The 25,188-nt window shown below is 43.6% G+C and overlaps 1 protein-coding gene across 2 annotated transcripts in view; it reads right to left on the reverse strand.

Moving 5' to 3' along the window:
* Positions 1–22,865, reverse strand: part of Creg2 (cellular repressor of E1A stimulated genes 2) — a 45,810-nt gene extending 22,945 nt beyond the window's left edge. Inside the window, exons 1-2 of one of the 2 annotated variants that reach the window (XM_046419966.2) lie at positions 22,155–22,655; positions 19,727–19,896 (exon numbers count right to left, since the gene is read on the reverse strand). In XM_046419966.2, coding sequence (XP_046275922.1) covers positions 19,727–19,896; positions 22,155–22,595 — 611 coding nt within the window. In that variant the 5' untranslated portion in view covers positions 22,596–22,655. Of the gene's footprint in view, positions 1–19,726; positions 19,897–22,154 lie in introns of both variants that reach the window. The other variant, XM_058571409.1, reaches the window with a different exon arrangement.
* Between the last annotated feature and the right edge of the window lie 2,323 nt (positions 22,866–25,188).

A 25,188-nucleotide genomic window follows, 5' to 3' on the forward strand; every position in this document is an offset into this window, starting at 1 on the left:
AGGTTCAAGTTTCTGGAATATGTTTGTGTCTGTTCTTAGAATGGATGGTATGATCAAGACATGTCCACCTAACGTAGAGTGGTATTCCTAGTGATCCATGATATTTATTTAATAAAGGCAGTGAAGTTATTATAGAACTATGTCAAGCACACTCATGTATATACCTCACTCTTTTCATGTCACCTTGTTGAAATTGGGACTCAGAGATGCGGTACCATAAAAGAGAGATACTCTGGCTACTGTGATTGCTTTGAGTAATCAAGTTCTTTGTCTCCAACCCAGAAGTCTTTTGTCTCCTGCTGGAATCCGTAAACCGGGGCAGGCTATCGTGTTTGTAAATAGGGTAAACAGTTCTTGATACCAGGTAAAAATATCACATTCTTTGGTTTGGGTTGGAATTGAATCACTTTAGAACCAATAAGATAAAATCCTTAATATTTTTAGCTTATCAGAAGCCCAGATTTGCAAATACAGATGCCCCTCAGAATCTACATAGAATTGGTTTCATGAACCACAACCTCTCTGGATACCAAATCTAAGGACACCCAAGTCCCTTATATAAAATATAGTATTGGGCTGGGGATGTGGCTCAATCGGTAGCACGCTTGCCTGGCATGCGTGCGGCCCGGGTTCGATTCTCAGCACCACATACAAATAAAGATGTTGTGTCTGCTGAAAACTAAAAGATAAATATTAAAAAATTTCTCTCTCCTCTCTCTCTCTCTTTAAAAAAAATAAATAAATAAAATAAAATATAGTATTTGTGTATAACCAATGTATATCCTTCCACGTACCTTAAATCATCTCTAGATTATTTGTAATACACAATAAAATGTAAATGCTATGTAAATAGTTGTTATATACTGTATTGTCTGAGGAATAAGGAAAAGAAAAAACCCTGTACATATTCAATACAAATGCAATATTTTTCAAATATATTCCACCCCATTGGCTAAATCCACTGCTACGAATGTGGGGAGTTGACTGAATCTGTCAATCTTTGACTAACAAAGATCAATTATTTAGGACTGAGGAATGTAGCTCCGTGGTAGACACGTGCCTAGCCTGTTCAATGCTGTCCTTCCTTTTTTCCTCCCTCTTCTTCCTCTCCCTCCTTTGTCCCTTTCTTCCTTTCTTCCCTTCCTGTTATGTATGAACCCAGGCCCTTACACATGCTGAGCATATGCTCCACCTCTGAACCACACCTCCAGCCCCTAGAAATGCTGTTTTTAAACAGAGATGTTTCCTATTATTGGGTTTATGTGGTAGGGTGATGAAAGAACGCTTGCTGGCATGAAGTTTGGAAACTACTGCTGTCCTTGTCCTTGCTGGCTTAGCTCAGGGCCTTTAAGAGTACATCCTCAGTCAGCAGATGTAAGTAGCATTGGCACAAAATGTCTGCATGAACTTCTCGCAAGTCTCTTCATATTTTTTTGTCCCCTGTCTAGCATTCTGCTTAAGCCCCCTGGTCTTATACACCATCTGCTATTTCCTGACCTCCAACTCAAACTCCATTCCTAGGTGCCTGACAGAGTAAAAAAAAAAATCACTATTAAAGAAACAATAACTTATTTTTGCATCTGTGCATCTGCATATTTTTAGGAGAGAGATAGTAGTGTTGGTAGCAGAAAGTAGTAACTGTCTGGAAAGAGTGCTTTTTGTTTAGGAAGGCACCTGGATGAGTCTGATTATCTAGGTGAGACCCTCTTCACAGCGCACAACTGGCCAGTGTTTGGAAACCACTATGAACTGAATGTTTGTGTCTCCCCAACCCAAACTCCCTATGTTAAAATCCTTTACATCCAAACTGATGGTATCAAGAAATGGATAGGGATTGGTCACAGAGATAAGGCTTTCAGAGAGCTCTCTCAGCCTCTTCCCACCACATGAGGACACAATGAGAAGCAGCCACAAGACTATGAGAAGGAAATATTCCTTGTTTAAGCCCTTCAGCTTGGCAATTTGTTACAGCAGCCCCAATCAACTAAGTCAGAGAGAGAGAGAGAGAGAGAGAGAAAAGGAATCGAGTGTGTACAATACTGTAAATGGGAGGCACATTCCCCAGTGGTAGTGAATTTTCAGATTCTTAACTGGTAGGAGATACAGAAGGAGTTGCCTGAGACTCAGAGAAGAAAAGGCAGACCCATAGAGGAGACCTGAGTCTGGCAGGGATGGACCCTCCACACGGCAGAAGTCAGGAGGTAAGGGTCTGGCCAGCGAGCGGAGCATGGATGGCCTGTGACATGGTTTCTGTCCTTTGCAACCCCAAACTGGGGTTGCCAGATTTAGTAAATTAAAAACACAGGTTACTCAGTTGACAGTTGAATCTGAATTTCAGATAAGCAACTTTTTTTTTTTTTTAACACAGTGGATGGGACATACTCATACACATTTAATGGGCACCTTGTGTTCTCCACACAACCCCTAGCTGTGCCCTCCTCTCCACTATTCTCCAGTAAAAGCCAGCTGCTGCATCTAATATCCCTGTGTGGTGGGAGACAGCAGCCTCCAGAGGTACTGATAAGACCTCTGGTGGTGACTGGAAAGGGAGGACAAAGGAGCAGGAGGGTCTATCACTGCCTGTACCCTTGGCACCAGTGGGAATCCTGGGGATGTCTGGCGGCTCCCTGCCTCCCACAGTTGGTGATTTCAAGTTTGTATTGCTGGCACGGGTGATTTGTGGGGCTGGAGAACTAGAGAACTTGAGCTGTGTGGATTCTGTCTCTCCTTGAGGTCAGCGGACATTCTTCAGGGGCATGTCTCTCTTTTCACCTGAACTTGAGGTCACCCCACCCAGGCTCTTCTTGGATGAACAGTTTGTGACCCAAGGGCATTTAGGTCTCAAGTATAGGACCGGAAAAGTCCCATCTGCTCCTTCATAGGTGGCCATCTAGAGAGGCCAGAGGGAGTCTGACCTGCTCAAAGACCCCTGGTCAAGAGTGGCAGAAGCTGTCCTGGAATGTGATTCCTGCCTGTGTTTGCTACTTTGAGCAGCTCTGATGCTCACCCCGAGCTCTGCAAGTCGCCTCTGCTGGGCAGCATGCTTAAACACAGCCAGGAACTTCTTTTGACCTTTTAAATTTTACCTATAAAAGACTGTAATACGATATGTGATAATTTAGTCTAGGGGAGTCAGGGGACCAAAATAGTAAAAGGTTCTGTTCTGGGTGCCAGGTAGGTTTCATGCCCCAGATGTGAGCCTCATTAGATTGGGGTTCCAGAATGCTGTTAAACAGGGAGAATGATCAGCCATGCCCTGCTTATGTGCAAAACAGGGGATCAATGACCTGAGAAATTCAAAAAGACACATTGAGACAGTGAGTTTGTATGCAAATGGTTTCCAATTAAAAGAGAAGATTGCCTTCCAAATATGTAACCTCCTTGGAGAGAAGTAATCCTCCTCTTTCTATAATAATTTCTTTAATACATTTTTATGATCTACTATTTTGTAAGAGCTTCAGAAGGGATACATTGTTCTAATAAATATACATGCAACCTTCCCAAGCACTGTATATGTTAATGGTTAGTATATTTAAAGATCTGTTTTATCTTTATGTGTTTGTTTAGAGAAATGTTGGAAAATTTTAATAAAAATGTTAGAGGAAAGAATATTATGTTCTTGGAGAATTTAGGAAGCTATACCAATGTGCATAAGCATACTGAGAAAATGGTATTAAAATATTTGCTCAACTTGACTTAAGATTCTTTAAAGTATAGAAAAATGTTTTTTATTATATTTAACAGGGAGGGAAGGAACTTCATTCAGAAATGAAGTGAGGTTTTCTAGCAGTGTAGGAAACGCATGGGAAGATTCTGTTTATGAATTGAAGGGGAAGTATCATCTGTGTGGTTTGCCCTGGCAAATGGTGAGCTGTCTGGGTGCAGGAACAGAGGGTGAGGAAACTTGATTTAATGCAGTTGGATGAGGCCAGAGAGGAACTTCAAAGGTGAGAGAGGCGGAGGGAGTATGGGGGGGGGTGGGAGTATAGGGGGGGTGGCATCTAACCTGGGAAAGGGGAGTCAAGAGGTGCTAACGGCAGTGAGCTTGTGATGGATGCAAAGGAATGGCATTTGGTCCTAGCAGGTTGCGAAAGGGTTAAACAGGAAGGATTCAGGGTAAAATTCTCAGAATGCAGATTCTGGATTTGGTGCATTTGCTAGCAAATCTGGGGTGTCACCCTGGGAGTAGGTGGTGAGAGCTTGGCTGGGGAAGTTGGTGTATAGGATGGGCCATCTACACAATGCTGAGTCGGAGTGGCAGCAGAGAAGAAAATGGTGAGATCTCTGTAGCTTCTGCTTCCAATTTTGCTGGTGTCCTCCAAGGTAACCCCAGAATAAATATTATTCCCCTCGGCTGTGCTAGTCTTTCAGACATCTGCAGAAAGCATATATGCTGTTCCTGAGACTGTTCTTACCCAGGCTAGTTTGAGCTATTTCTATTAAACCGTGATATCCAGAACCGTGGACCTCAACACTCTAGCACGTGTTCAAAGTGGAGGCAGCATATCGAGTCCACACCCTCTGTTCCATCCTTCTAGGGAAGCAGTTAAAGAGCAAGTCCATTATTATTTCAGTTAATTTTTAATGCAATTATAATTTTATTGCTTGACATACCCATATAATGCCACATCCTGTCTTGTTAATTTTTCCCTAATTTTGTCCTCCCTTCTTGGCACCATTTTCCTGGTTATGACTTTGGCTTTTGTCTTAATCTGTGGATTGTTGCTAACTAATAACACGACGCCACAGACTGCATAACTTATAAAGAAAAGAGGTTATTTTGGCTTATGGCTATGGTTCCAGGTTGAAGGGCTACATCTGATGATGAGAAGCTTGCTGGCGGTCCCTGAGTACCACATAAGAGGGAGTGTAAGAGAGACCTAGTCAACCTGGTTTTTATAGCAGACCCATTCTTGAGATAAAAACCCATCAATTAGTTAATCCATTTATCACATGAATGAATTAATCCATTTTCAAGGACAGTGCCCTAACTACCTCTTCAAGGTCCCACCTCTTAATATCTTACAATGGGGATTAAATTTCATCATGAGTTTCAGAGGGGACAAATGCTATTCAAGCTATGGCAGCTTCTCTTGACAATGTTTCTCTCTCCCAAACAGAATCCACTATATCAGACTCCAAATCAGCTCAACCCAAAACTCTTCTCCCATATCCCTGGTACCTAGAAGTTTTCAGGGAATTCTAAATAGTCAAGGAAACAGAAACACTCTATTTAAAGTTCAGAATAAACTCTACCCTTTAAGTAAACCCCTTTTGGACATTCAACCACTGTTCGTCCACCCAGTTTCAGATTCTTTGTGAAATTAGGTGTAAGAGAAATACACAAATATAAATCTACCCCCAATATTATCCCCCAGTTCATATTAGCTCGTCTTGTCCGTAAGAATGTGACTATGCAGGTTCCTGTCAAATGACTCAGGGACCTTGCTATGGTTTTGATCTTGAAGGTCCCTTAAAGGCCCTTGTGTTCAAGGCTTGGTCTAGGGTGACACTCTTGGGAGGGTGGTGAAATCTTTGAGGGGTGGACCTAGTAGGAGGTCCTTAGGGCATGGGGGCGTGTCTTTGGAGGGATTATGTGATCCATGCCCCTCCCTCATTCTCTCTTTCACTTCCAGGTAATGAAGTGAATGGTTTTCCTTCCTCTTCCACTCCTGCCCTGCTGCCTTGCCATAGGCCCCAAGTAATAGGCCCATGGACTAGAGTCTACAAAACTATGAGCCAAAATAAATTTTTTTCTCTTTAAAAATTAACTATCTCGGGCTGGGGGTGATGGCTCAGCGGTGGAGCGCTTGACTAGCAAGTGTGAGGCCCTGGTTCGATTCCTCAGCACCATATAAAAATAAATAAAAGATATTGTGTCCAACTACAACTAAAAAAAACTAACTATCTCAAGTAGTTTGTTTTAGCTACAAAAAAGTTGAGTGGCTTATAAACCATGGATACCTACTTTTCACAGATCTGGAGGCTGGGAAGTTCACTATCAAGGCATCAGCAGAGTCTCAAGGGGGCTGCCTCCTGCTTCATAGATGGCACCTTCTGGCTGTGTCCTCCAATGGTGGAAGAGGCAAGGGTCTCTTTCTGGCTTCTTTTATAAGGATACTAATACACTGTGATGTCCTTATAAAACAAGCAGGATCCATGTCATAGCAGCTAGTGAATAAGTCCTTAATTATGTAGTAAGCCTTCTGGGGTCTGCCTCTCCTGCTAGAGTTCAAGCCCTATGAGGGGCCGGACTCTCCTGACTCTCCACAACCCTAGCAGCTAACACAGAGCCTTGAACATGGAGTGGGGCACGCATATTTGTTGGATGGACTATTTGAAGCGGACCTTGAGGGCTGGTGCATTTATTTTTCGGTTGCTGCTGTAACAAATTACCACAAACATTGTGGCTTAGAACAGCACAAATTTATTCTTTTATAGGTGTAGAGGTCAGAAGTCCAAAGTGAGCCTCACAAAACTAAAATTATAAAGGGATTATAAATAGTCAAGGAAACAGAAACACCCTATTTAAAGTTCCTTTAAGTATACCCACGTCCAGATTGATTAAAAATATTGATATGGATGTCTCAATCTTTTCCCTTCTCTCGCAGGCGGATATTGTCTGTTCATCTTTATCCTGGGCTGCTTCCTTCTGGAAGTTCCAGAGGAAAATACATTTCTTGCTTTTTCAGCTGCATTCCTAGGCTCAGGGCCCCTCTCTGTTATCACACCACCCTCTTGTTTCTATCCTTCCAAATCCTACTCCTCACTTTAATTTTCTCTCTTTCTCTTTCTGTGCAAATCCTTCTGATTATTTTTGGCCTACTGGATTAGCCAGAATAACCTTTCCCTTCACAATCTCTAATCACACCTGCCTTAGAAAGCATCATAGTCAAGCATTCTGGGGACCAGGACATGAACATCTTTGGGGGAGCTGTTAAATCAGCCTACCACAGATGGGTGTGAGAGTTTCAATGTACTTGCAGATGGAGATTAAAAACATGATAATTTATTTAAATGTATGCCATGGCTCTCTTTGGTATTTTTGGTATGTCCTGATTGCACTTATTTATAATATAAATATTTCAAAATATAGAAGTGAAATACTGGCTAAAATGCATGTGCTGTTCAATGGATGAAGGTAAACTTTAATATATTTTAAGCATATCAAAGTGAAAGAAATATGAAAACTCAAGAGGAAGGGGTTATAAATGGAAGCATCTTGTAAGACTTGCCCCTCAGAGTGGAGTTAGCCCAGGAAGGGACTCTAGTCCCCCGTCCTGTCCTACTGTGTGTGGCTGGCCAGTCAGTGTCTGTTGAATCTTAAGATTTGACCCAAGAGTGAGATGAGTAAGAGAACTTCCTTTAGATACGTATGTCCAAGGCTGGTGAACAATACATCGAGTCATCCCAAGAATTCATGGGTAAAAACACTGATCTGAAAACTTTTCAGGCATAGAAAAGGCATCCTAAATGGGATGCAAAATTCAGAGGCTTTCACAAATAAATTACACTGAAACAGACTGTTGAAAAGACCGTTTGTGGGCCTAAAGAGGAAGAAGTGACCACGTACAGGTGATTCTGGTTGGGAAGGATGTCATATCCAAAGGGCATCCCAGGCTGGCATGGTGGCACACCCCTGCCATCCCAGCTACTCAGGAGGCTGAGGCAGGAGAATCCAAAGTTGGAGGCCAGCCTGGCCAACTTAGTAAGACCCTGTATCAAAATTTAAAAATTTTTAAAAAGGCAGGGTTGGGGTTTACAGCTCAGTAATACAGCACTTTCCTAGCATGTGCCAGGTGCATCCTAAATAGGAAAGCACTGGAGAATTTTGGGCAGGACAGTAGAATAATGAGATGAGCATTCTGAAACTATCCCTCTGGTTTAGGGTGAAGAACGGGTTGGGTAATGGGGTCAGTGGAGATCCAGGTAGATCATCTGGGAGGATTTAAAGAAGACAGTGAGCAACAGTGGTGGCTTGAGCCAAGGGCTGGAGATAAGCAGGGGTCAAGGAGAGGTGAGACCAGAAGACCAGGTGACCTTGTGGCTGTTGTGGGCCAGGAAGAGGGAGGAATGACCACATGGGTGAGGAGCCCTAGACAGAGGAGCCTTCTGGGGGATGAAGAGGAGGCTGAGTTTGAGGAGGCTGTTTGAGGTGTCCTCGAGATGTCCAGGAAGCAGACTTGGTGTCCGGAGTTCAGATGAGAGGTTTTGGCTGGGAATATAAGTTTGGGTGTCACTGGCACACAGGGGTGATGTTTAGGGATGGACAGGATAGGACAGGGAGAAGAGGAGAGTGAGAAGACTCCAGATGGGTTCATGAGAGCTTCTCTGTCTCCACCATCTCCAGATCAATGTCCCATAAAGAATTGAACACATCCAGATTGAACAAGTGTTTCCACGTGTGTCTTAATCTTAACCCTTCCCCCAAAGGTGAATACTGTCTGCTTTCATCTTTATTGTGACAGTGCTTAGTACATAGCCCAGTAGATGCTCGGTGGATATCTGTTGAAGTGACAAATTTATTGGAATATGCCGCCTGTATGCATCTGTATGCACATATTTAAAGAAAATCGTGTCTTGCCTTAAATTGCAGTGCGAGTCATAGGATAGAAATTGTATTCCAACAACTTAAACCAACTTAAAATATACTTCTCAGTTTGGGTAGGTTCTGCAGTTTCTGAGTCAGTTCTTTCTGAAATGTGGTTGGGGATTCTAAGTGCTTCCAGTATGTGGCTATATAGAGAGGCAGGTGTCCCGGGGGGAACAGATGGGCCGAGGAGCTGCGTTTTCTGGGATTGAGTTCAAGCCCCATTAGAATCCGGCCTGTGGGTTCCTGTGCAAGTTCCTTAGATCTGCTCTGCCTCAGTTTCCTCATTGTTGAAATAGGACCAACAACAGAACGTCTCCCACAAGATTTTATATCACATGAGTTATTTGTTAGTTGCTTGGAACACTGTTTGGCATGGAAGTATAATGAATATCACATAATATACTTCATATTATGCTTACAAGACGTGGAGTAATGGGCACTATCAATGTTCATTCCCCTTTTTTTCCTACCATCCCCAATTCTGCATAGAGAAAACAGCTATTAAGGATAATAGCTACCATTTAACAGTATACTGAACTTGTGCTAGAAAGTTGTCACATTGAAACATTTCATTCCCACAGCAAACTTACAGGTAGTATTATTCCCATTTTGGGGTTTAGAAAATAAAGAATCAGACAATTTATGTGAATTGTTCAAAGCAAGGCAGATATTAATTGGAGAATTTAGGATTCCAATCAAACGCAAATCAGAAGCTCTTTCATCTACTGCAGTCATTCTTAAATTTAAATGTGCATCAAAGGCTTCCTGACCATTCCCGAAAACACATAGATGCCAAGCCTCCTAGCTTCAGAAACTGCTGGTACCCAGAAACAGGCATTTACGAGCAGATCAGACAGCTCTTCTGGTCTCGGGTTGCCCCCAAGCTCAGTTTACACTGCAGTCCAACAGATGACTCCAGAATCAAGTCTAGTGGGGTCAGGCTGGCCTCAATCCTGTTCCCAGGCCCAGGGAGAGGAATCAGGTTGCAGCTACAGGGCTTCAGCATCTCTTCAGGGGCCATGCTGGCTCCACATTCCCAGGATCAGCTGACCCATGATGCCCTGCCAGTTCCCCTGCTGCCCGAGGGTCTCACTGCAGTTCTGACCTCCAGTTGGGTACCTCCCTGAGACCATTCCCCAGCAAGCATCTAGCTCCCACTTGCATTCTGCCACCACTGCCAGCACCTGTCCCAGGCAGGTAGTTGACATGCTGAGCCCTGGCTAGCTGTGCTCCTCAGATCACTCCTGGCTCCCCTGCTTCAGCTGTCAGAGTCCAAACAGTAGCAAACCCTTCTCATCACCACCCCATAGAGGGGCTCACTTAGACCCAAGAAACCATCAGGGTATGCTTCACTTATTTCCTCATTTCACATTATAATGGATCCAGGAGTGGTCCCTATATATGCATTATCTAATGACATCATCCCTGCATTGCACCTTCACTTGTCCTTTGCAAAATCACACTATTCATCTTGTTTGGAGATGCTCAGCAAATGATGAACTATAAAAGAGAAACTGCCTGCCATTCAAATATCTGATTCATTTGAAAGGAAAGGAGGTAGCTACAGGGACAGCCGAAGCCCAAGGGAATGGAAGGTTGGGTGCTGGTTAGAGCTGTTTGTAGAGACCCTGCAGCTGAGAGCAGGGCTGTTATGGGAAGCAATACTGTACTATCCATTTTTCTGTCTTGCATTTCCCAACCCCTCAATCTCCTGTTCTGTAAAATGAAAGGCAGGAGTGGATGGTCAGGACCCTTCCAGCATAGAGACTTCTAAACACACTGAAGTCCAGGCCATGCCCCCACGGACCTAATTCCTCCATCCATGCCCTTCCTGCCTACAGTTACTACCCAGTAATCCGTTCAAATTATTAATCCAGAAAATGGATTAATCCACTGATGACGTTACAGCTCTCATAATCCAGTCTTTTCACCTCTGAATATTGCTGCATTTCCTAACACATGAACTCTCTGGGGACATCCCAAGATCCAAACCATAACACCATATGACCCAGCAATGCCATTTCTAGGGATATACCAATGGGAAGTGAAACAGGTCTGAACAAAAGCCGGTACACGAATACTCATAGAAACACTATTCATGATAGTCAACCATGGAACAAGTGCTCATCCACTGATCAACATATTAATATAAATAGATAAATAAAACGAGATATATGCATACAATGGAATATTATTTGTCTATCAAAAGGAATGATAATACTACAACATGGTGAAACTTGCAAACATAATGTGAATGAACAAGGCAGTCAGAAAATGCTACATATTGTATAATTCCATTTATTTGAAATATCCAGGAGAGTCAAATCCATAGAGACAGAAAGTAAATTAATGATTGCCAGGAACAATCTTTTTTTGGTGGCAGAGGCATCCCAGAGATTGAACTCAGGAGCACTCAGCCACTGAGTCACATCCCCAACACTATTTTGTATTTTATTTAGAGACAGGGTCTCACTGAGTGGCTTAGTGCCTTGCTTTTGCTGAGGCTGGCTTTGAACTCGTGATCCTTCTAGCTCAGCCTCCCAAGTAATCACAGGTATAAGTCTGGCACGTGCATCTCTCTTAACAGTACTAAAAAGCTTTTAGGAGGGCATATATTTATGGAAGTTGCATTCTCATCATGTATTTATGTCATTTCTGCTTAAAATGGAGTCATGTCTAACAGGTGAGTCAATCATTTGTGAACTGGATGGGGAGAGGCGGTTAGAAGATGAGGGGAAGGCCAGTGTCAGGACGGAGACATTAGAATTAATAGCAAACTCATCAACTAGATTGGAACCATATGGACAAAACTTCATGGGACTGCAATAAAATTGGGATAGAGAAGTGGCTATGAGATAGGAGCGCAGAGAAAATACTGGTATACCTGCTTCTCTAGCTTTCGACTTGCAGGTTGATGCTAGCTCCAGGAATACAGGAATGTCTGGACACAGGAGGAGAAGAGGTAAGACAAATCTGAACAGAGGGCAATTTATTTAGAAGATTTATCTATTGCCTCCAAGGGGAATGAACAAGAATCTGTGAAGAGAAATTGGATTCAGCTTCGGATTAGGGCCAGGCACTGTGATTTGAGATTCACAGCATGACTCAGGTGGACCAGACTCCAGACAGAGATTCATCTTGGCTATCAGCAGTCAAGCTACTGCAAATACGTGCCTGCTCTGTACATTACTTGATGGTGCACATCCAGAGAGTGAATGAGCAGAGTGCCTTCCAAACACCCACCTAGGGGACAAATCCCAGAGCCTGCCTTCGGAATTAGGTTGGGCTGAGCTTTCCATCTATCGTACTGCATTTTTATTCCAAATTTTATTCATTTGTTATTTAAAATTAAAAGATGGAGGCAAGGAGGGGAGGGACAGAGAGAAGTGGCTACAGGTCATTGTCATTTCCAGAATCTCTTTTGTATAAGGCAAACCAACCCTTCTACCTACACCCTCCCCCTAATCATCCTGTTCCACTAAGGAGTCCTCTTCCTGCAGATGTGCCCCCAATATTCGGGAGCTGCTTATAAGAAAATGCAGGCATTATATCTACATGCAAGCAAACTGTCCCAGTGGCTCTAGTGCAGAATCGACTCTCTGCAATCTGCACCCCTCCCAGTATGTCACTCCAAGGAATCTGATTTCTAAACAGCGTCCAGGCTATGTCTTATGTCGCCCTTGGTTTCAATCCATTCATAGCCTGGCACCTCCTCAGAAGCTAGATTCCTTTGTGACCCAGAACTTATCATCTTCTCTGGAGCCAAACCGTACTTGGGCGTGGTCAATTAAAGACCTCTGAGAAAAGATGCTGCTCACTTGTTACAGCAGAGATGTCTTCAACCTGGGGGGTAAAGAGGGGTGATGAGCCATGGCAGCATCCACAGAAATTTTTCACTAAAAGCCTTCATGGGAAGAGGGGAAAAGTGCTTCTGGACCTACCTGTCTCGAAAACCAAATCAAGTCTACCTTGGAACCTAGCCTTTGTCCAAAATAGCCACTGAGATATTTTCATTTCAGGAAACACATCTGGTCAATCTCTCTGGGTTTCATTTATACCTTGATCTTCAAAATGAAAATTGACCCAATATCAACAAGCAGAATATAATTCAACAAAAGTGTCCTCCCGAGTCCTGAGGACTTGTCTCCTTGTCTCCCTTAGGTGCCAACCTAAAACCTACAGTGTTTAAATTTGCCTGTTCCATAAAGAAAGATGTCACAATGGAAAAATGATTTGGTGGGGGGGTCCTTTCTTTGTCAATGAATATTTATTATATGTTCATAAAACCATGCCTCTGGTCTTAGCGTAAATTCACTTAGTGCAGAGGCCATGCTTATGTGTGTTGCTAACTGACCTAGAAATTTTTAAGATGAAATTTTTTTTTTCTCTTTTATTTGTGGTGCTGGAGATCAAACCCAGGGCCTCAGATGTGTTCGGCAAATGCTTTACCACTGAACCACACCCCCAGCTCTGAATTGAAATCATTCTTAGTTTGCCGTCTTAACTTAAGCTGGAAAATAGATTCCCATCCCTAATTCATCTAATTAATTAAATGAAGAAATTGTAGCACCCGGGAGTAAACAGAATAATTGATTAAAACAGACTGGATAAACTAGCAATTATCAGGCAAGACATATTTGCAGGTTGAGGTTTGGAGGGGTGTGACGTCTGCCAACTGGAAAAGCCACCTCCCTCACTATGTTTTCCATCTTGTCATATTTTTAAATTTTAAAGTGTTTAATTGTCAGATAAAGAGCGAATGTATTCAAGGTGTACCATGTTTGATTTGATGCATGCATACACTGTGAAAATGTTCATTACGAACCATGCTGCAACATTAGATCCCCAAGACTTGTTCATCTTGTAACTGAAAGTTTAGACCCGTTGACCACCGTCTCCCCTGTCCTGTCCTCTCTCCTCCAGTCCCTGGGAACCAGTGTACTACTCTCTGCTTCAATGAGTTCTGCTTCTGTAGCTTCTGTATATAAGTGAAACATACAATACTTATCTTTCTGTCAGACTCTAATTTTGACTTCATTTTGCAAAGAACATGAGCCTTCCTGGGGGCTAAATTATAGTTCTTAGCAGGTCTTTAGTGGAAACACAGGAAATGCAGATAAGACCCACTTAATGGCCTCATAATCCTCAAGCAACGTCATAATCACCCTGCGGCTCCTTCAGGCTGCAAACCCTCATCCTGTAAGAGGGTCTTGTCTTTGTGTTGGGGAGGGACAAGATTTTGCAGGCCACAGACATGTCCCTCTCATTCTTGCCCTCTAAGCTATTGAAAGTCACTTTTCTATTCTCAATTTGTGGGAGATTGTACTTGATAGTATTCTATGAAGCAATCTATGTAGAATATACATACAGCTGCCCCTCAGTATCCATTGGGGGGGGGAGTGGTTCTAAGATGCCCCTCAGATACCCAAATCTGCGGATGCTCAAGTCTCTTCTACAAAATGGTATAGTAATTACACATAACCTACATGCCCACCCCCACATACTTTAATTCATTTTAGATTACTTATAATACCAAATACAATGTAAATGCTGTGTAAATAACTGTTGTACTATCTTGTTTAGGGGATAACAACAAGAAAAGTTGGTACGTGTTCAGTCTGGAGACAATGTTTTCCCTGAATATTTTTGTTCTCTAGCTGATTGAGTCTACAGATGAGGAACTTGGTAGATAGAGTTTGCTGTGTGCATAGTCACCGACATAGTTATTCTCATGTATCTGTCATTAACAGTCTTGATCCAATCAGCCATGGAGCCAGAGGGCTTTCAGATCTCCTCCTCTCCCCGCTTCCTATACACCAACTGAAGTGCTGAGTAGGTAGTCTATTTCCTTCTACCCCAGCAACGCTTCTTTGCTACTTGGTTTCATAGAAATCACCAGGCTAGTACATTTCCATTACTGAAAGTCACTTGTAGAGGGCAGGGTAACAGCTCCCAATTCATTATGCCCTGGAATCAAGATAATGTCACCCAACTGAATCTAGTAACTTTACTGGAACATTTTAGGGAGAGTCCAGGGACCACTGGATCAGGGTGATGAAAAGTTTTGCAAAAAAAAAAAAATCCTTAACTATACGGGGTGGCGTGTACCAGGTTGCATTTTATAGATTCATTTAAAAACTTTCAGGTCCCTATAAATCTGTCACATGAAAAGAGGCATTCGTCCTTCTCCTTATTCTCAAGATGCTAACTTCTCCTAGCTTCAGTAGAGGGAATTCCATGTGGTGTACATTTTTTGCCTCAATACATTTCCTGAGATTCATGGAGCACCGCAAACTCAGTCTCCTTCACTCATTTCAATTTGGACATAATTTTATCTTTACTAGGCAGGCCAGTTACTGGACCGGAAAGAAAAAAAAAATTTTTTTTTTTTTTTTTTTTTGAGTAGAATTGCAGCCAAGCCCTTGTCTCAAAGCTACAGGGCGGTGGCCAAGGTAGACTGGAGTGCACAGAGCCTGCCATGCCAGCCTGGGCCTGAGGTGGGGCAAGTAGGGATGAGGCAAGCCAGGGAACTCTGATATGTCACCTATGGTGGCACTGCCCAATCAGTGCAGCCACCTGCCCCACACAGTGCTATAGCCCTGAACCCTCAACCTGCAAACCTCAACCTCCTACTTCCCCACGAGCAGCAAGAAAACAGTAGTGGGGGCCGACCAGTAGTATTAGTACATTTTCCAAACCCTGATTAGCACTGGCCCAAGTGCTATATAAACCCCAAGACTAGCACATTCAGGGAGCAACTCCAATGGAGTCCCCTCTTGTCCCTGCAAGAGTCCTGTTTCTATTATTCTTCACACTTGAATAAATCCTTCTCTTTTCACTCTGGCCTTCCTGCTGTCCCATGAATTTTATCCTTTGGATTCATGAGGCCCAGAAGGAAGCTGGAGGTGAGCCCCTGGGGTCTGTTGCAGCACTGGAGGGCAGAGGCCACATGAAGAGCAGCAACACACCACTCAGTGGTAGAGGAGGGGAATTGGGCTTTGTGGCTGTGACCCTCAGAGCTGCCGCTGAAGCAGAGATAGAGTTTCATGTCAAATTCCAGTTTCAGCATGCTGTGTCAACAGGCATACAGGGGCCAGCAAGTGGAAGACATTTCTTAGCTCTGTGCCAAAGCCCATGTGTCAGTCTTAACCACAACGAGCTTCCAGGTTATGCTTCCAATTTGCAAAACTAGCTATAAATAAAATATTAAGTCAATCAGCAACAGGGCAGACACTGATAGAGATTCTGAGAGGCAGCAAATACCTGGTCATGCAGAGGCTCTGTCGTGCAGAGGATTCTGTTCATTTTCCTCCTAAAGGGTTTTAGCAGAGGAATGCCAGGATCTTATTTGGGTTTTAAATGATTATCCTGGCTGCTGGTTTGAGAATTAATTTAAGGTAATTGTCAACTGGGAAACCAACTGGGGAAAATTGTGGTACATGTTCTCAGGAGAGAGAATAGTTGAATACGGGAAAGGATCTATCTGTCTGTCTGTCACACTTTGCATATGGTTTGAGTGTGTTCCCCCGCAAAGGTTCCCATGCTTGATTTCCAGTGTGACAGTGTTGAGATGGTGGAACCTTTAAAGGGTGGGGCCTACTGCAAGGTAATTAGGTCATGGAGGCACCACATATTTGCAGACTGGGTTAGTTCTCATGGGAATGAGTTGTTATAAAAAGAGCAAGCCTAGCTTGTGAATCCCTCTTCCTTGGTCTCACCACGCACCATGTGGTCTCTCCCTCTCACATGTGCTTCCACCATGAAATCATCCACTATGTTCTGATGTAGCCAGAAGGCCCTCACCAGAGCCAAGTAAATGTCAGTGTTACGCTCTTGAACTTCTGAACTGTGATCTAAATAAATCCTTTTTATTTATAAGGCACCCAGCCTCAGGCGTTTTGTTATAGCAACAGAAAATGAACTAAGTATCTGTATATCTATCTATCTATCTATCCATCCATCCATCTGCTTATTAAACACACACATCACAACTATAATTGTCTTATTTGCCAAATGGAGTTCTGAAAGTACAGAGGGCCAGTTCAGCCTTCCCTTGCAGTAGTTGCGAACCTGCATCCCTCCCATCTTTAGGCCTGAACTGTGCTCAGCCCCATTTTTTGGAAGCCTCCTTCTCCTGGATTTTGTCCTATTAGAGGCCACCAGACCCTGCAGGAACCAGAGATAATCCTGATGAAGAGAGAGGCAGGCTTGCAGCTGAAAATACTTCATTCCTGGAGATGCCCAAGGTCCACAAGAAATGGCTATGAAGGTCCTGCTATCCTTCCTCAGAGGTCAGTGGCCATGCTGCTTCCTCTCTGTCCGAACTTGGTTTATGGTTCAACTTCTGAGAGTTCCTCAGCCAGCCCCAACGAGGCCCTCTAGGCCCACAGGAGTCCTGGGCTGAAGCATACTGAAAGGTCTAGTTCTAGCACTGCCTTCCACTTAGGGTGGGGATATCTAGAGCAGCACAGTATGTGCACAAACCAGCAGAGAAATACGAGCACACAGAACGCATGAACTGTGACGACAAAAGAGATGTTCCAAGTTTCCAGTTCATCAGCATCCCTCTTCATGGAACAAAGGCAATTTACATTTTTCTGACTATCAGCTGCCTTCCAAAGGTGAAAGAATCAGGTGGCCTTATCTCGACATCATCATTATAAGATGGATGTTTTCTCAATTCTCTCCCACTACATAGGAAATGCTGTGAAGTACTTGACCATGAACCTGGTCCTACTGGTACTAACTTAAGATCAGGAAGGAGGGTCTGCTTGCTGGATTCCTGCTAGTGCATCCTTTGACACTACCTAAAAGCTTGTCTGGGTATCACTTTGCTACAGATGCTACTGCCAGGTGTCACACTATGCTCTGGTGGCCCCAGAAGCTCCGTGCTTAGCTTATTTATTTGGGACTGACTTCTAGGTCTGTCTTTCAGTGCCGGCAGCCTGGTTCTGACTTACGCCCCTGGGTTCAACATTACTAAGATTGTGGGGTTTAGGTAAAACCTAAACTGCAATGTTGAACTTGGAATGTGAACCTCCCATCTGTGCTTAAGCCGTTCATGGGAAGTTGTCTTCCCTGGGATTGCTCGAGAACATTAGCTTTGAAGTATAATGCTTACTAAGGCAAAACTAATGTTGTAAATATTTACATCATGTTTCAATACTTCAGAAGCTTAAAAAATGCCAGGGGCTAGCAGTTCTGAGAAACAGAGTTTTGCTAAAAGCAGAGTTACCCACTGGTGTGCTTCATCCTTTTTCTCCTAGACCAGAGTTGCAGGTGTGCCCTTGGCCATGGTGTGGTCACGTCTGGTCATGAGATCCCTCATCTTTTACCCAGTGCGCTGCACAGAGGTTTGCATATTCTACATACGGCATCTGCATGCGTGATCCTGGACTGTGTAGGCAAGCATGCTCGGAATTTCAGGAGGCTGCAGGAAGTTACTCTATGACCTGTCCCCCTCAGCTAAATTTGTCACTTCTCCAGATTTCAGCTCCCGCTGATGTTTGCCTAGGCCTGCCAGAAGACAAATCCTTTCCCTAGCTGGAGGACTGCTGCAGCTAAGTTCACAGATCTATAGTCCGTGGCACACCTGCTCTGGGTTCTGGGATCAACACGCCCTGGCAAGACGGCTTTGGGGACGCCTGAATTAGGAAAGCCTGTAAGTTTAGAAAGAAATCCTGGAAATAGACTTCTGGTCACAGCAAGTGTGACTGGTCAAGAGCAGGGAGAGCACTCCATGAAAAAGGAGACATTTCTTTTCCTAGCTTCTTGCCATCACCCGGAGGGGATCTGGGTCAATTGAAGTGTTGCCACTGGAGTCTCTCATTGCCAAGGGTAAACAACTAGGGTGGGAGTTAGGAGGGCAGGGTCTCACGCAGGCTGCACTTTATACTGTTGTGGCTTTGATTAGCTTCCATAAGAACCAATAAGTTGTTTGGTTAGTGTGTTTTTCATGCTGTGCATAAAGGATAATAAAATTTCAGACGTGGGATGAAGACTCTTAATTTTCTAAATCAGCACTACATTTTTAAGGTGAAATAACTAAAGTTCTGGAGGTTAAAGGTGTCCCCCACTTAGTGCAAACTATCTTTAGAGTGGGAGGGAGGGATCTCTCACATACAGTCCCCACGTGAGCTTGGTGCAGACATCTTCCCAGCAGGATAGGATTTTGAGTGTTGCATTTTGAGTTCAGATGTTGGTGCCTGGATGTATGTCCCATTTTTGCTTAAATGTCTTTAGAAGACTTCTATTTTGTAGAGTTCTTGAGAAAATGGATTAGAGGATGCTGAATCTGTATTGCATACATCTCTCAAGGGGTAATGGGATATAAATGAATTGCAAAAGCAATAAATAAGCTTATGCTGCCCGTGCCAGGGAGACAAACAACTGACTCTTCCTTCACTGACTCCCAACTCACTCCACCCTTTTCCCTAATACCAAGAATGGCCATTTATCCAGCTGCCATTGAACCAGGTGCTGTGCACTCGTGTCCAACACTTGCAGCAACCCTGTGGAGTAGAAAGTATTACAAACATCTCCAAGTTAGATGGTTCAGCTTATTGTTTTTAAGTCTGTATAATGGTTTAAAAGTGATACACATTCAGGAAAAACTGTACTTTAAATTTTACATTTTAGCCTTTTCCTGGGCTATTGATAAAGGATAACCATTCACTTTTTCCTTTTGAGTACAAGTATCCAATAAATTACATGAGCTATTAACATTTTATTATAAAAAAAGCTTTGCATTCCATGATTTTGCCTGGCCATAGGCTAATGTGAGTGTTCCAAGAACGCTGAAGGCAGGCAAGGCTGTTATGATGTTAGGTAGGTGAGGTGTATTCAGTGCTTATGATATTTTCAACTTATGATGGATTTATTGAGATGCAGACCCAATGTAAAACAAGGTTCATCTGTGTTCCCGTTTCACAGATGAGGAAACTGAGCTCACAAATATTAAGTAACTTGCTCTAAATCACACTGCTTGGTCAGGGTGGACTTCTAATTCAGCTGATTCCAAGGGTAAAGACATGGATCTACTTTTCAAGGTTCTATTACAGCTGTGTGGACCACCCTCCAACTCTCTGCCAAAAATGTCCCCTAATGTGCCAGTGAAGTTGTACCCTTGTCTACCTGCAAAACTCTCCTTCCGATTCAGGCAGCATCAGCGAGGCCATGGGATTTTTCATCAGATCTGCCACCACAGGGTCCTTGGCAGTCATATAGAAGAAAGGAATTCCAGTACTGTTGTTGAAGGGACCATCACTGATGGGCAGGCAGTTCCCAAACGGCAGTCCTGGGATCTAACAAACATCACATAAAAATAAATAAATAAAATAAAGTTATTGTGTCCAACTACAACTAAAATATAAATATTTAAAAAATCAAAAGAGTCTTTTTCAATGGCAGAATTGTGGATTGATGTGAGGTGTGAGCCTGTCTAGGAAATACAGCACCAAGAACTGTGCGTGTAGGGGGGACCATGACGTCACAGCGAGTTTGACAAGGAGTAAATTAAGGCAAGGTGGTACCAATCTATCCACATCACCTTGTGCTGGCTTCAGGATTTCTCTGTAAGTGATGCTTAGCTGTGACATTCTGTTTGAAAGTTAAAGAATTATTCTTGAAGCTGCCTATGAATAGCAAACAGAGTCACTTTATTGAATGTAATGCTCTTTGGGGGAGGGGCAGTGAAATTTCTGGGGGTGTGAGTGGTGGTGAGCCTTTCCTCAAACTTCCTCTTAACTGCCTTCAATGCCTCCCCCCAATTTTTGGCAACTTTGGGAATAGAATTTAATTCTTCACTTTAATATCTTGCTTGCTGTTTGAACACCAGGAACATTCTATTATTGTTTCTTTCGGGGCTATACAGTTTTCTCATTTACTGATTGCCTTTTTATTGTGATCAGTAACATTTCATTATATAACTCAGCGAGTTATGGGGAAAATGCTGCAACCATTTTAGCATAAAGGAAGTCACAGTAATATGATATACCAGTTTTTGTTCGTGATCATAGGGTGGGTGAAGGGTAGTGTATCATGTTTCTGTGACTCAGACATAGACAAAAATATTTAAGTCTTAGGTTTTCCCAAACCCTACTGGTGTAGCATCCCAATCTTACTTTATTCCTAAAGTACATCTCTTTGTCCCTTGGCTCAGAATTCTAGGACTGTCTTTGTCTTTGAAGTGTTGCAATGGGGTTTAAAATTGTAGAAGGAAGCATTTTAATCATTTAAACATATAAAATGTTAAGGACCCCTCCGAAATAGTATGATAACATCATTTACAGATGGCGTCTTCAGCATGTCATAAACTGTCCAGCGTCATGTTTTACATGCATGCAAATGTTTTCTGAATTTATTAAGTTTGGGTTAAATGTCAATATTGGAAAAGGCTAAGATAGATATTTGGTTGGAAGTCAAAATATCTTTAATACATTGGCACTAGATTTTCATTCGAAAAGATTTGTTTTAAACAAAGATTAGTTTTATATTTAAACTTTGTATTTTCTTAAGCTGTGTTTTAAGAGTGAAGCTATAACCATGAAAACTCATTTGTATGCTGGGCATATCCAACTGGCTCAGTATCTGACACAAAAGGGGCTCAGATCATTGTCGTATCGATGTCATTTAGATTTTCCTTTTAAGCAAAAAGGACCTTCAAAACTGCCTAGTCAACGTCTTAATTTTATAGATGAGGAAAGCAAAATGGAGAAGCCAGTGACTTGGCCAGATGGAAGCCATAGAGACCCAGAGCTGGGTCAAGATTCCTAGGCGATGCCCATTGCATCCTAAAGATGTTAATTATTTTTTGCATGAAGTAAATAGAGTTCAAAATACTGCCCTGCAATAAAACAGTGACATCCACCTGAAGGGCTCGAAAGCCTTTCTGACGCTGTATACTTATGGAAGTTACATTCTTATTTCTTATTCCATGGCACTCCAGGGGCAAGCTTATCTAACAGGTGAATCAAACATGTTTGGACTGAACCATAGAAAATATAGCCTATGACAGCTCATTCCAGCATTTACACATCTGCATAAGCCTTCTTTCCAGAAAAAAATTATCAAGTTTCATTTTTGTAAATATGAATTTCCATCAAAGCAGCGGTATTGTTTTTCTCCCCAACCCCACTCGATTCCATGTCAGTAGATGATGGGGAAGAGCCCGCAGGGGCTGTTCCTGCCAACTCCGCTGTTCCAAGGTTCTGACTCCTTTTGTCCGACTCTCTCTAGTCAGACGCCCGTTTATTTTTCTTTGACCACCTCTAGACAGGGATTTAGTCCCCAACCATCTGGCACGAAGCCTGGTTTTCCGTGCCTCCCCCACACCCGCTCCCACACTTTGCCAGTCTAACCCACCCAAGCACAGTCTGGTTCCGTTATTTGCAAGGCGTCCACAGTCCAATGCAGCCCACTGGGCACGTCTGTTAAACCCAGATCTGAGTACGCGAGAGGTCTCTGGCATCTCCCTGGCTCCTGGGCGCGCCGCCTACTCGCCAGGCCACCGCGAGACGTACGACGTACGACCGCATCAGGGGGCCCAGCCGGGGTGGCTTACCTTCTCGTGGGCGGACACGGTGGCCAGACAGCCCCAGGCGCTGGCGTGGGCCAGGGAGCGGGCGGTGCCAGCGCGCAGTCTCGGGTCGGGGGGCGCACCGGCCGCCGGGCCGCTTTCCCGCCGGTAGGAGAACATCCCCGGGGGCGCCGGGGGTGGCCTGGCGCGGGCAGCACCTGTCCGGGGCCGCAAGTGCGCGTCCTCCTTGTGAGCCGAGGCTGGGAAGCTCTGCTGCCAGATGCTGCTCGAGTCCTCCAGCAGCGCGGGCAGCGCTTCCTCGGTGGAGGCGCTGTCCAGCTCTTCATCCACCTCGTTGGTGACAGCCCAGGACACAGAGCTCACAATCACGTACCCGGCGGCTGGGGACAGCAGGGCGCTGCAGCACAGCAGCCAGGAGAGGCGGGTCCCGAGCCGCGCGGACCGCTCGCCCCGGCGCACGGACATCTTGCAGGCAGCGAGCCTTGCCGCGGGGACCGCTAGCAGCGAGCTCGGGGCCGGCAAGGACCACAGCGCCCTCCGGAGGCGGAGAAGAGGAGCTGAAACCCCTGCTGACCACCGCAGGATTCCTGGGTGGGGTCCCGGGGCTAGCCCCAGGGGTGCCCTCACAGCCCCACGCCACTTAGAGAAACCGAGGTTCCTGGAAGACCAGATTCCACTCAAATGCTGCGTGTACGGCAGCCGCAGCTGCAGTGTGCAGAGCCTTTATCGCATGCCAGGTCCCGGGATGGGTACGTCTTCTGCAGGATGGATAGATAACACTCCTCTGCTCCACAGCTGTGTGATCCTGCCAAGTCACTTAACTCCTCCGTGGACCATTTCTTTAATTAGAAAATGAAGACAATATCTCCAAGGCATGATGGATGGGAGGGTTAAATTATTTAATATTTTGAACAGGCTTAGAACAGTGTGTGACACGGAGCCAACTATGTATTTTGTTAACTGAACCCAAGGTAGGAATTTTATCTCCGTCTTATTAGACAAAGAAAGCCGAGTAAGCAGTGGGAAAGATTGACAGCGATTCTGCCTAATGCCAAAGCTCATTTTTTTTCTATGGACAATAACCATCTTACACTTTGCTCTGTCTCGCGGGCATTGCCCCCAATTAATCTCAAAGCAGAAGCAAGTTGTTTACATTTAAGTAAAGGAAAGGGGAGCTACTGTCCAGAGGTGATGGGTAGAGTGGGAAAATAATTGTATTAAAGTATTATTCTTATAGTTCGGATGTGGTTTGAGTTTGTCCCCCAAGGCTTCGTGTGTTGAAATTCAATTCCCATTTTGAGGTATGATAAGGGTGGAGACATAATCCAATTGTGTTTAGGGCAGTGGGCCCTTTGAGAAGTGATTGGAATTGAAAGGTTCTCAGGGTAGAGTCCATGATTGAATCCTTGTGGTTTTATAAGAAGAGGGAGAGAGAACACAAACGCGCGTGCGCATGAACACACACACACACACACACACACACACACACACACACTCCCTTTCTCTTGCCATGAAATGCTCTTGGTCACCTCAATACTGCTAGCAAGAAGGCCATCACCAGAGTGGCTACTGGTCCATGCTCCTCCATTACCTTCAGCTAAAATAAGTCTCTTTTCTAACTTATCTAGTCTGTTGTACCTAGCCTTTCCTTTCTGTTCTCCATTCCCTTCCTGAGTAATTCCGTCTACTCCCATGGCTCCCACTTTCTAACTTTCTGGCTCGCACTCTTCCCCTGTCCTACCTGTGGAATTTTTTTTTTTATACCAGGGATTGAACCCAGTAGCACTTTACCACTGAGCACCTCGCTAATTTGCCCTGAACTTGTAATCCTCCTGCCTCAGCATCCCAAACTGTGGGGATTACAGGAGTGATCCTCCATGCCCAGCCTCGGAGTGATGTCACAGTCTTGAGAAAAGCAGTATAGTAAGTCATGAAAAGCATGGGTCCTGACTCAAGAAAGTATTTTGTTAACTGAACCCAAGGTAGGAATTTTATCTCCATCTTATTAGACAAAGAAAACCGAGTAAGCAGTGGGAAAGATTGACAGCAATTCTATCTAATGCCAAAGCTCATTTTCTTTCTAAGGACAATAACCATCTTAACCTATCCTACCCTGTCACATCCTCGATGGGTGATAGTAGTACATCATTTGACCCCTCTGTCTTCACTGTCTTGTCAAGAAAATGCAGATATGTGACTGCCATGTCCTATCTGTGACTAAGGCAATAATCTTAAGAGTTATGCAGGAGTCTTATTTGGTCAAAATTTCCTTACTAGATTTATCTCTATTAAGCCTTCTGATACTTTCCCAGTTAGATCCAAACTTGAAGGGGATTTAAGAGAGTGAACAATAATCACCTTCCAAACCCACCATATTTCATGAACCAAGTGAATGCTCAATACATGATAGACATTTTTATTCGTCTTTTGGCTACTTATCCCAAATATCTAACAGGTCACTCAACTTTTAGGAGATAGTTTTCCAGAGATTTCTTAAACTGATACAGAGTTCAGACTTGTTTGAATAGTTTTGAAAAGCTAGAGATTGTGTATCGTTTAGGAGAGATTTAGAAACCTATTTCCTTAAACCTATATGTTAGTCAAGATATGGGTGTGACTGTGTTTAATGTTATTACATGAAGTCAAACTGATTTAGAAATTGATTATACCAACAGCTACTACCAAGTATGAGAGTTCCTGTTTTTCCTCATTTTTATCAATGTAGATTATTGTTAGGTTTTTTAAATTTTTATTCACGCCCCCCCCAAATCTGGTGGATAAGCAATGGTGTCTTCTTTTTATTTTAATATGATTTACCTGATGACCACTCTAGAAGGTCACTTTTCTATATTTATTGGCCATTTTAATGTCTTTTGTTAATTACCTATTAATGTCTTTTGCCTATTCATTTTTACCATGGTAGAAACACATCAGATGAATTCTCAACTATGTGCACATCATCATACAGCAGATCCTAGGATTGTTTCATCTTGCAGGACTGAAACTATTTCTACCCAACAGTAATTCTCCATTCCCTTTTTGTATGGCTACTGAGAGC

Source organism: Marmota monax, unplaced genomic scaffold, assembly GCF_021218885.2.
Source record: "Marmota monax isolate L192 unplaced genomic scaffold, Marmota_monax_Labrador192_F-V1.1 WCK01_AAM20220418_F8-fsc00178, whole genome shotgun sequence".
NCBI classification, from domain to species: Eukaryota; Metazoa; Chordata; class Mammalia; order Rodentia; family Sciuridae; genus Marmota; species Marmota monax.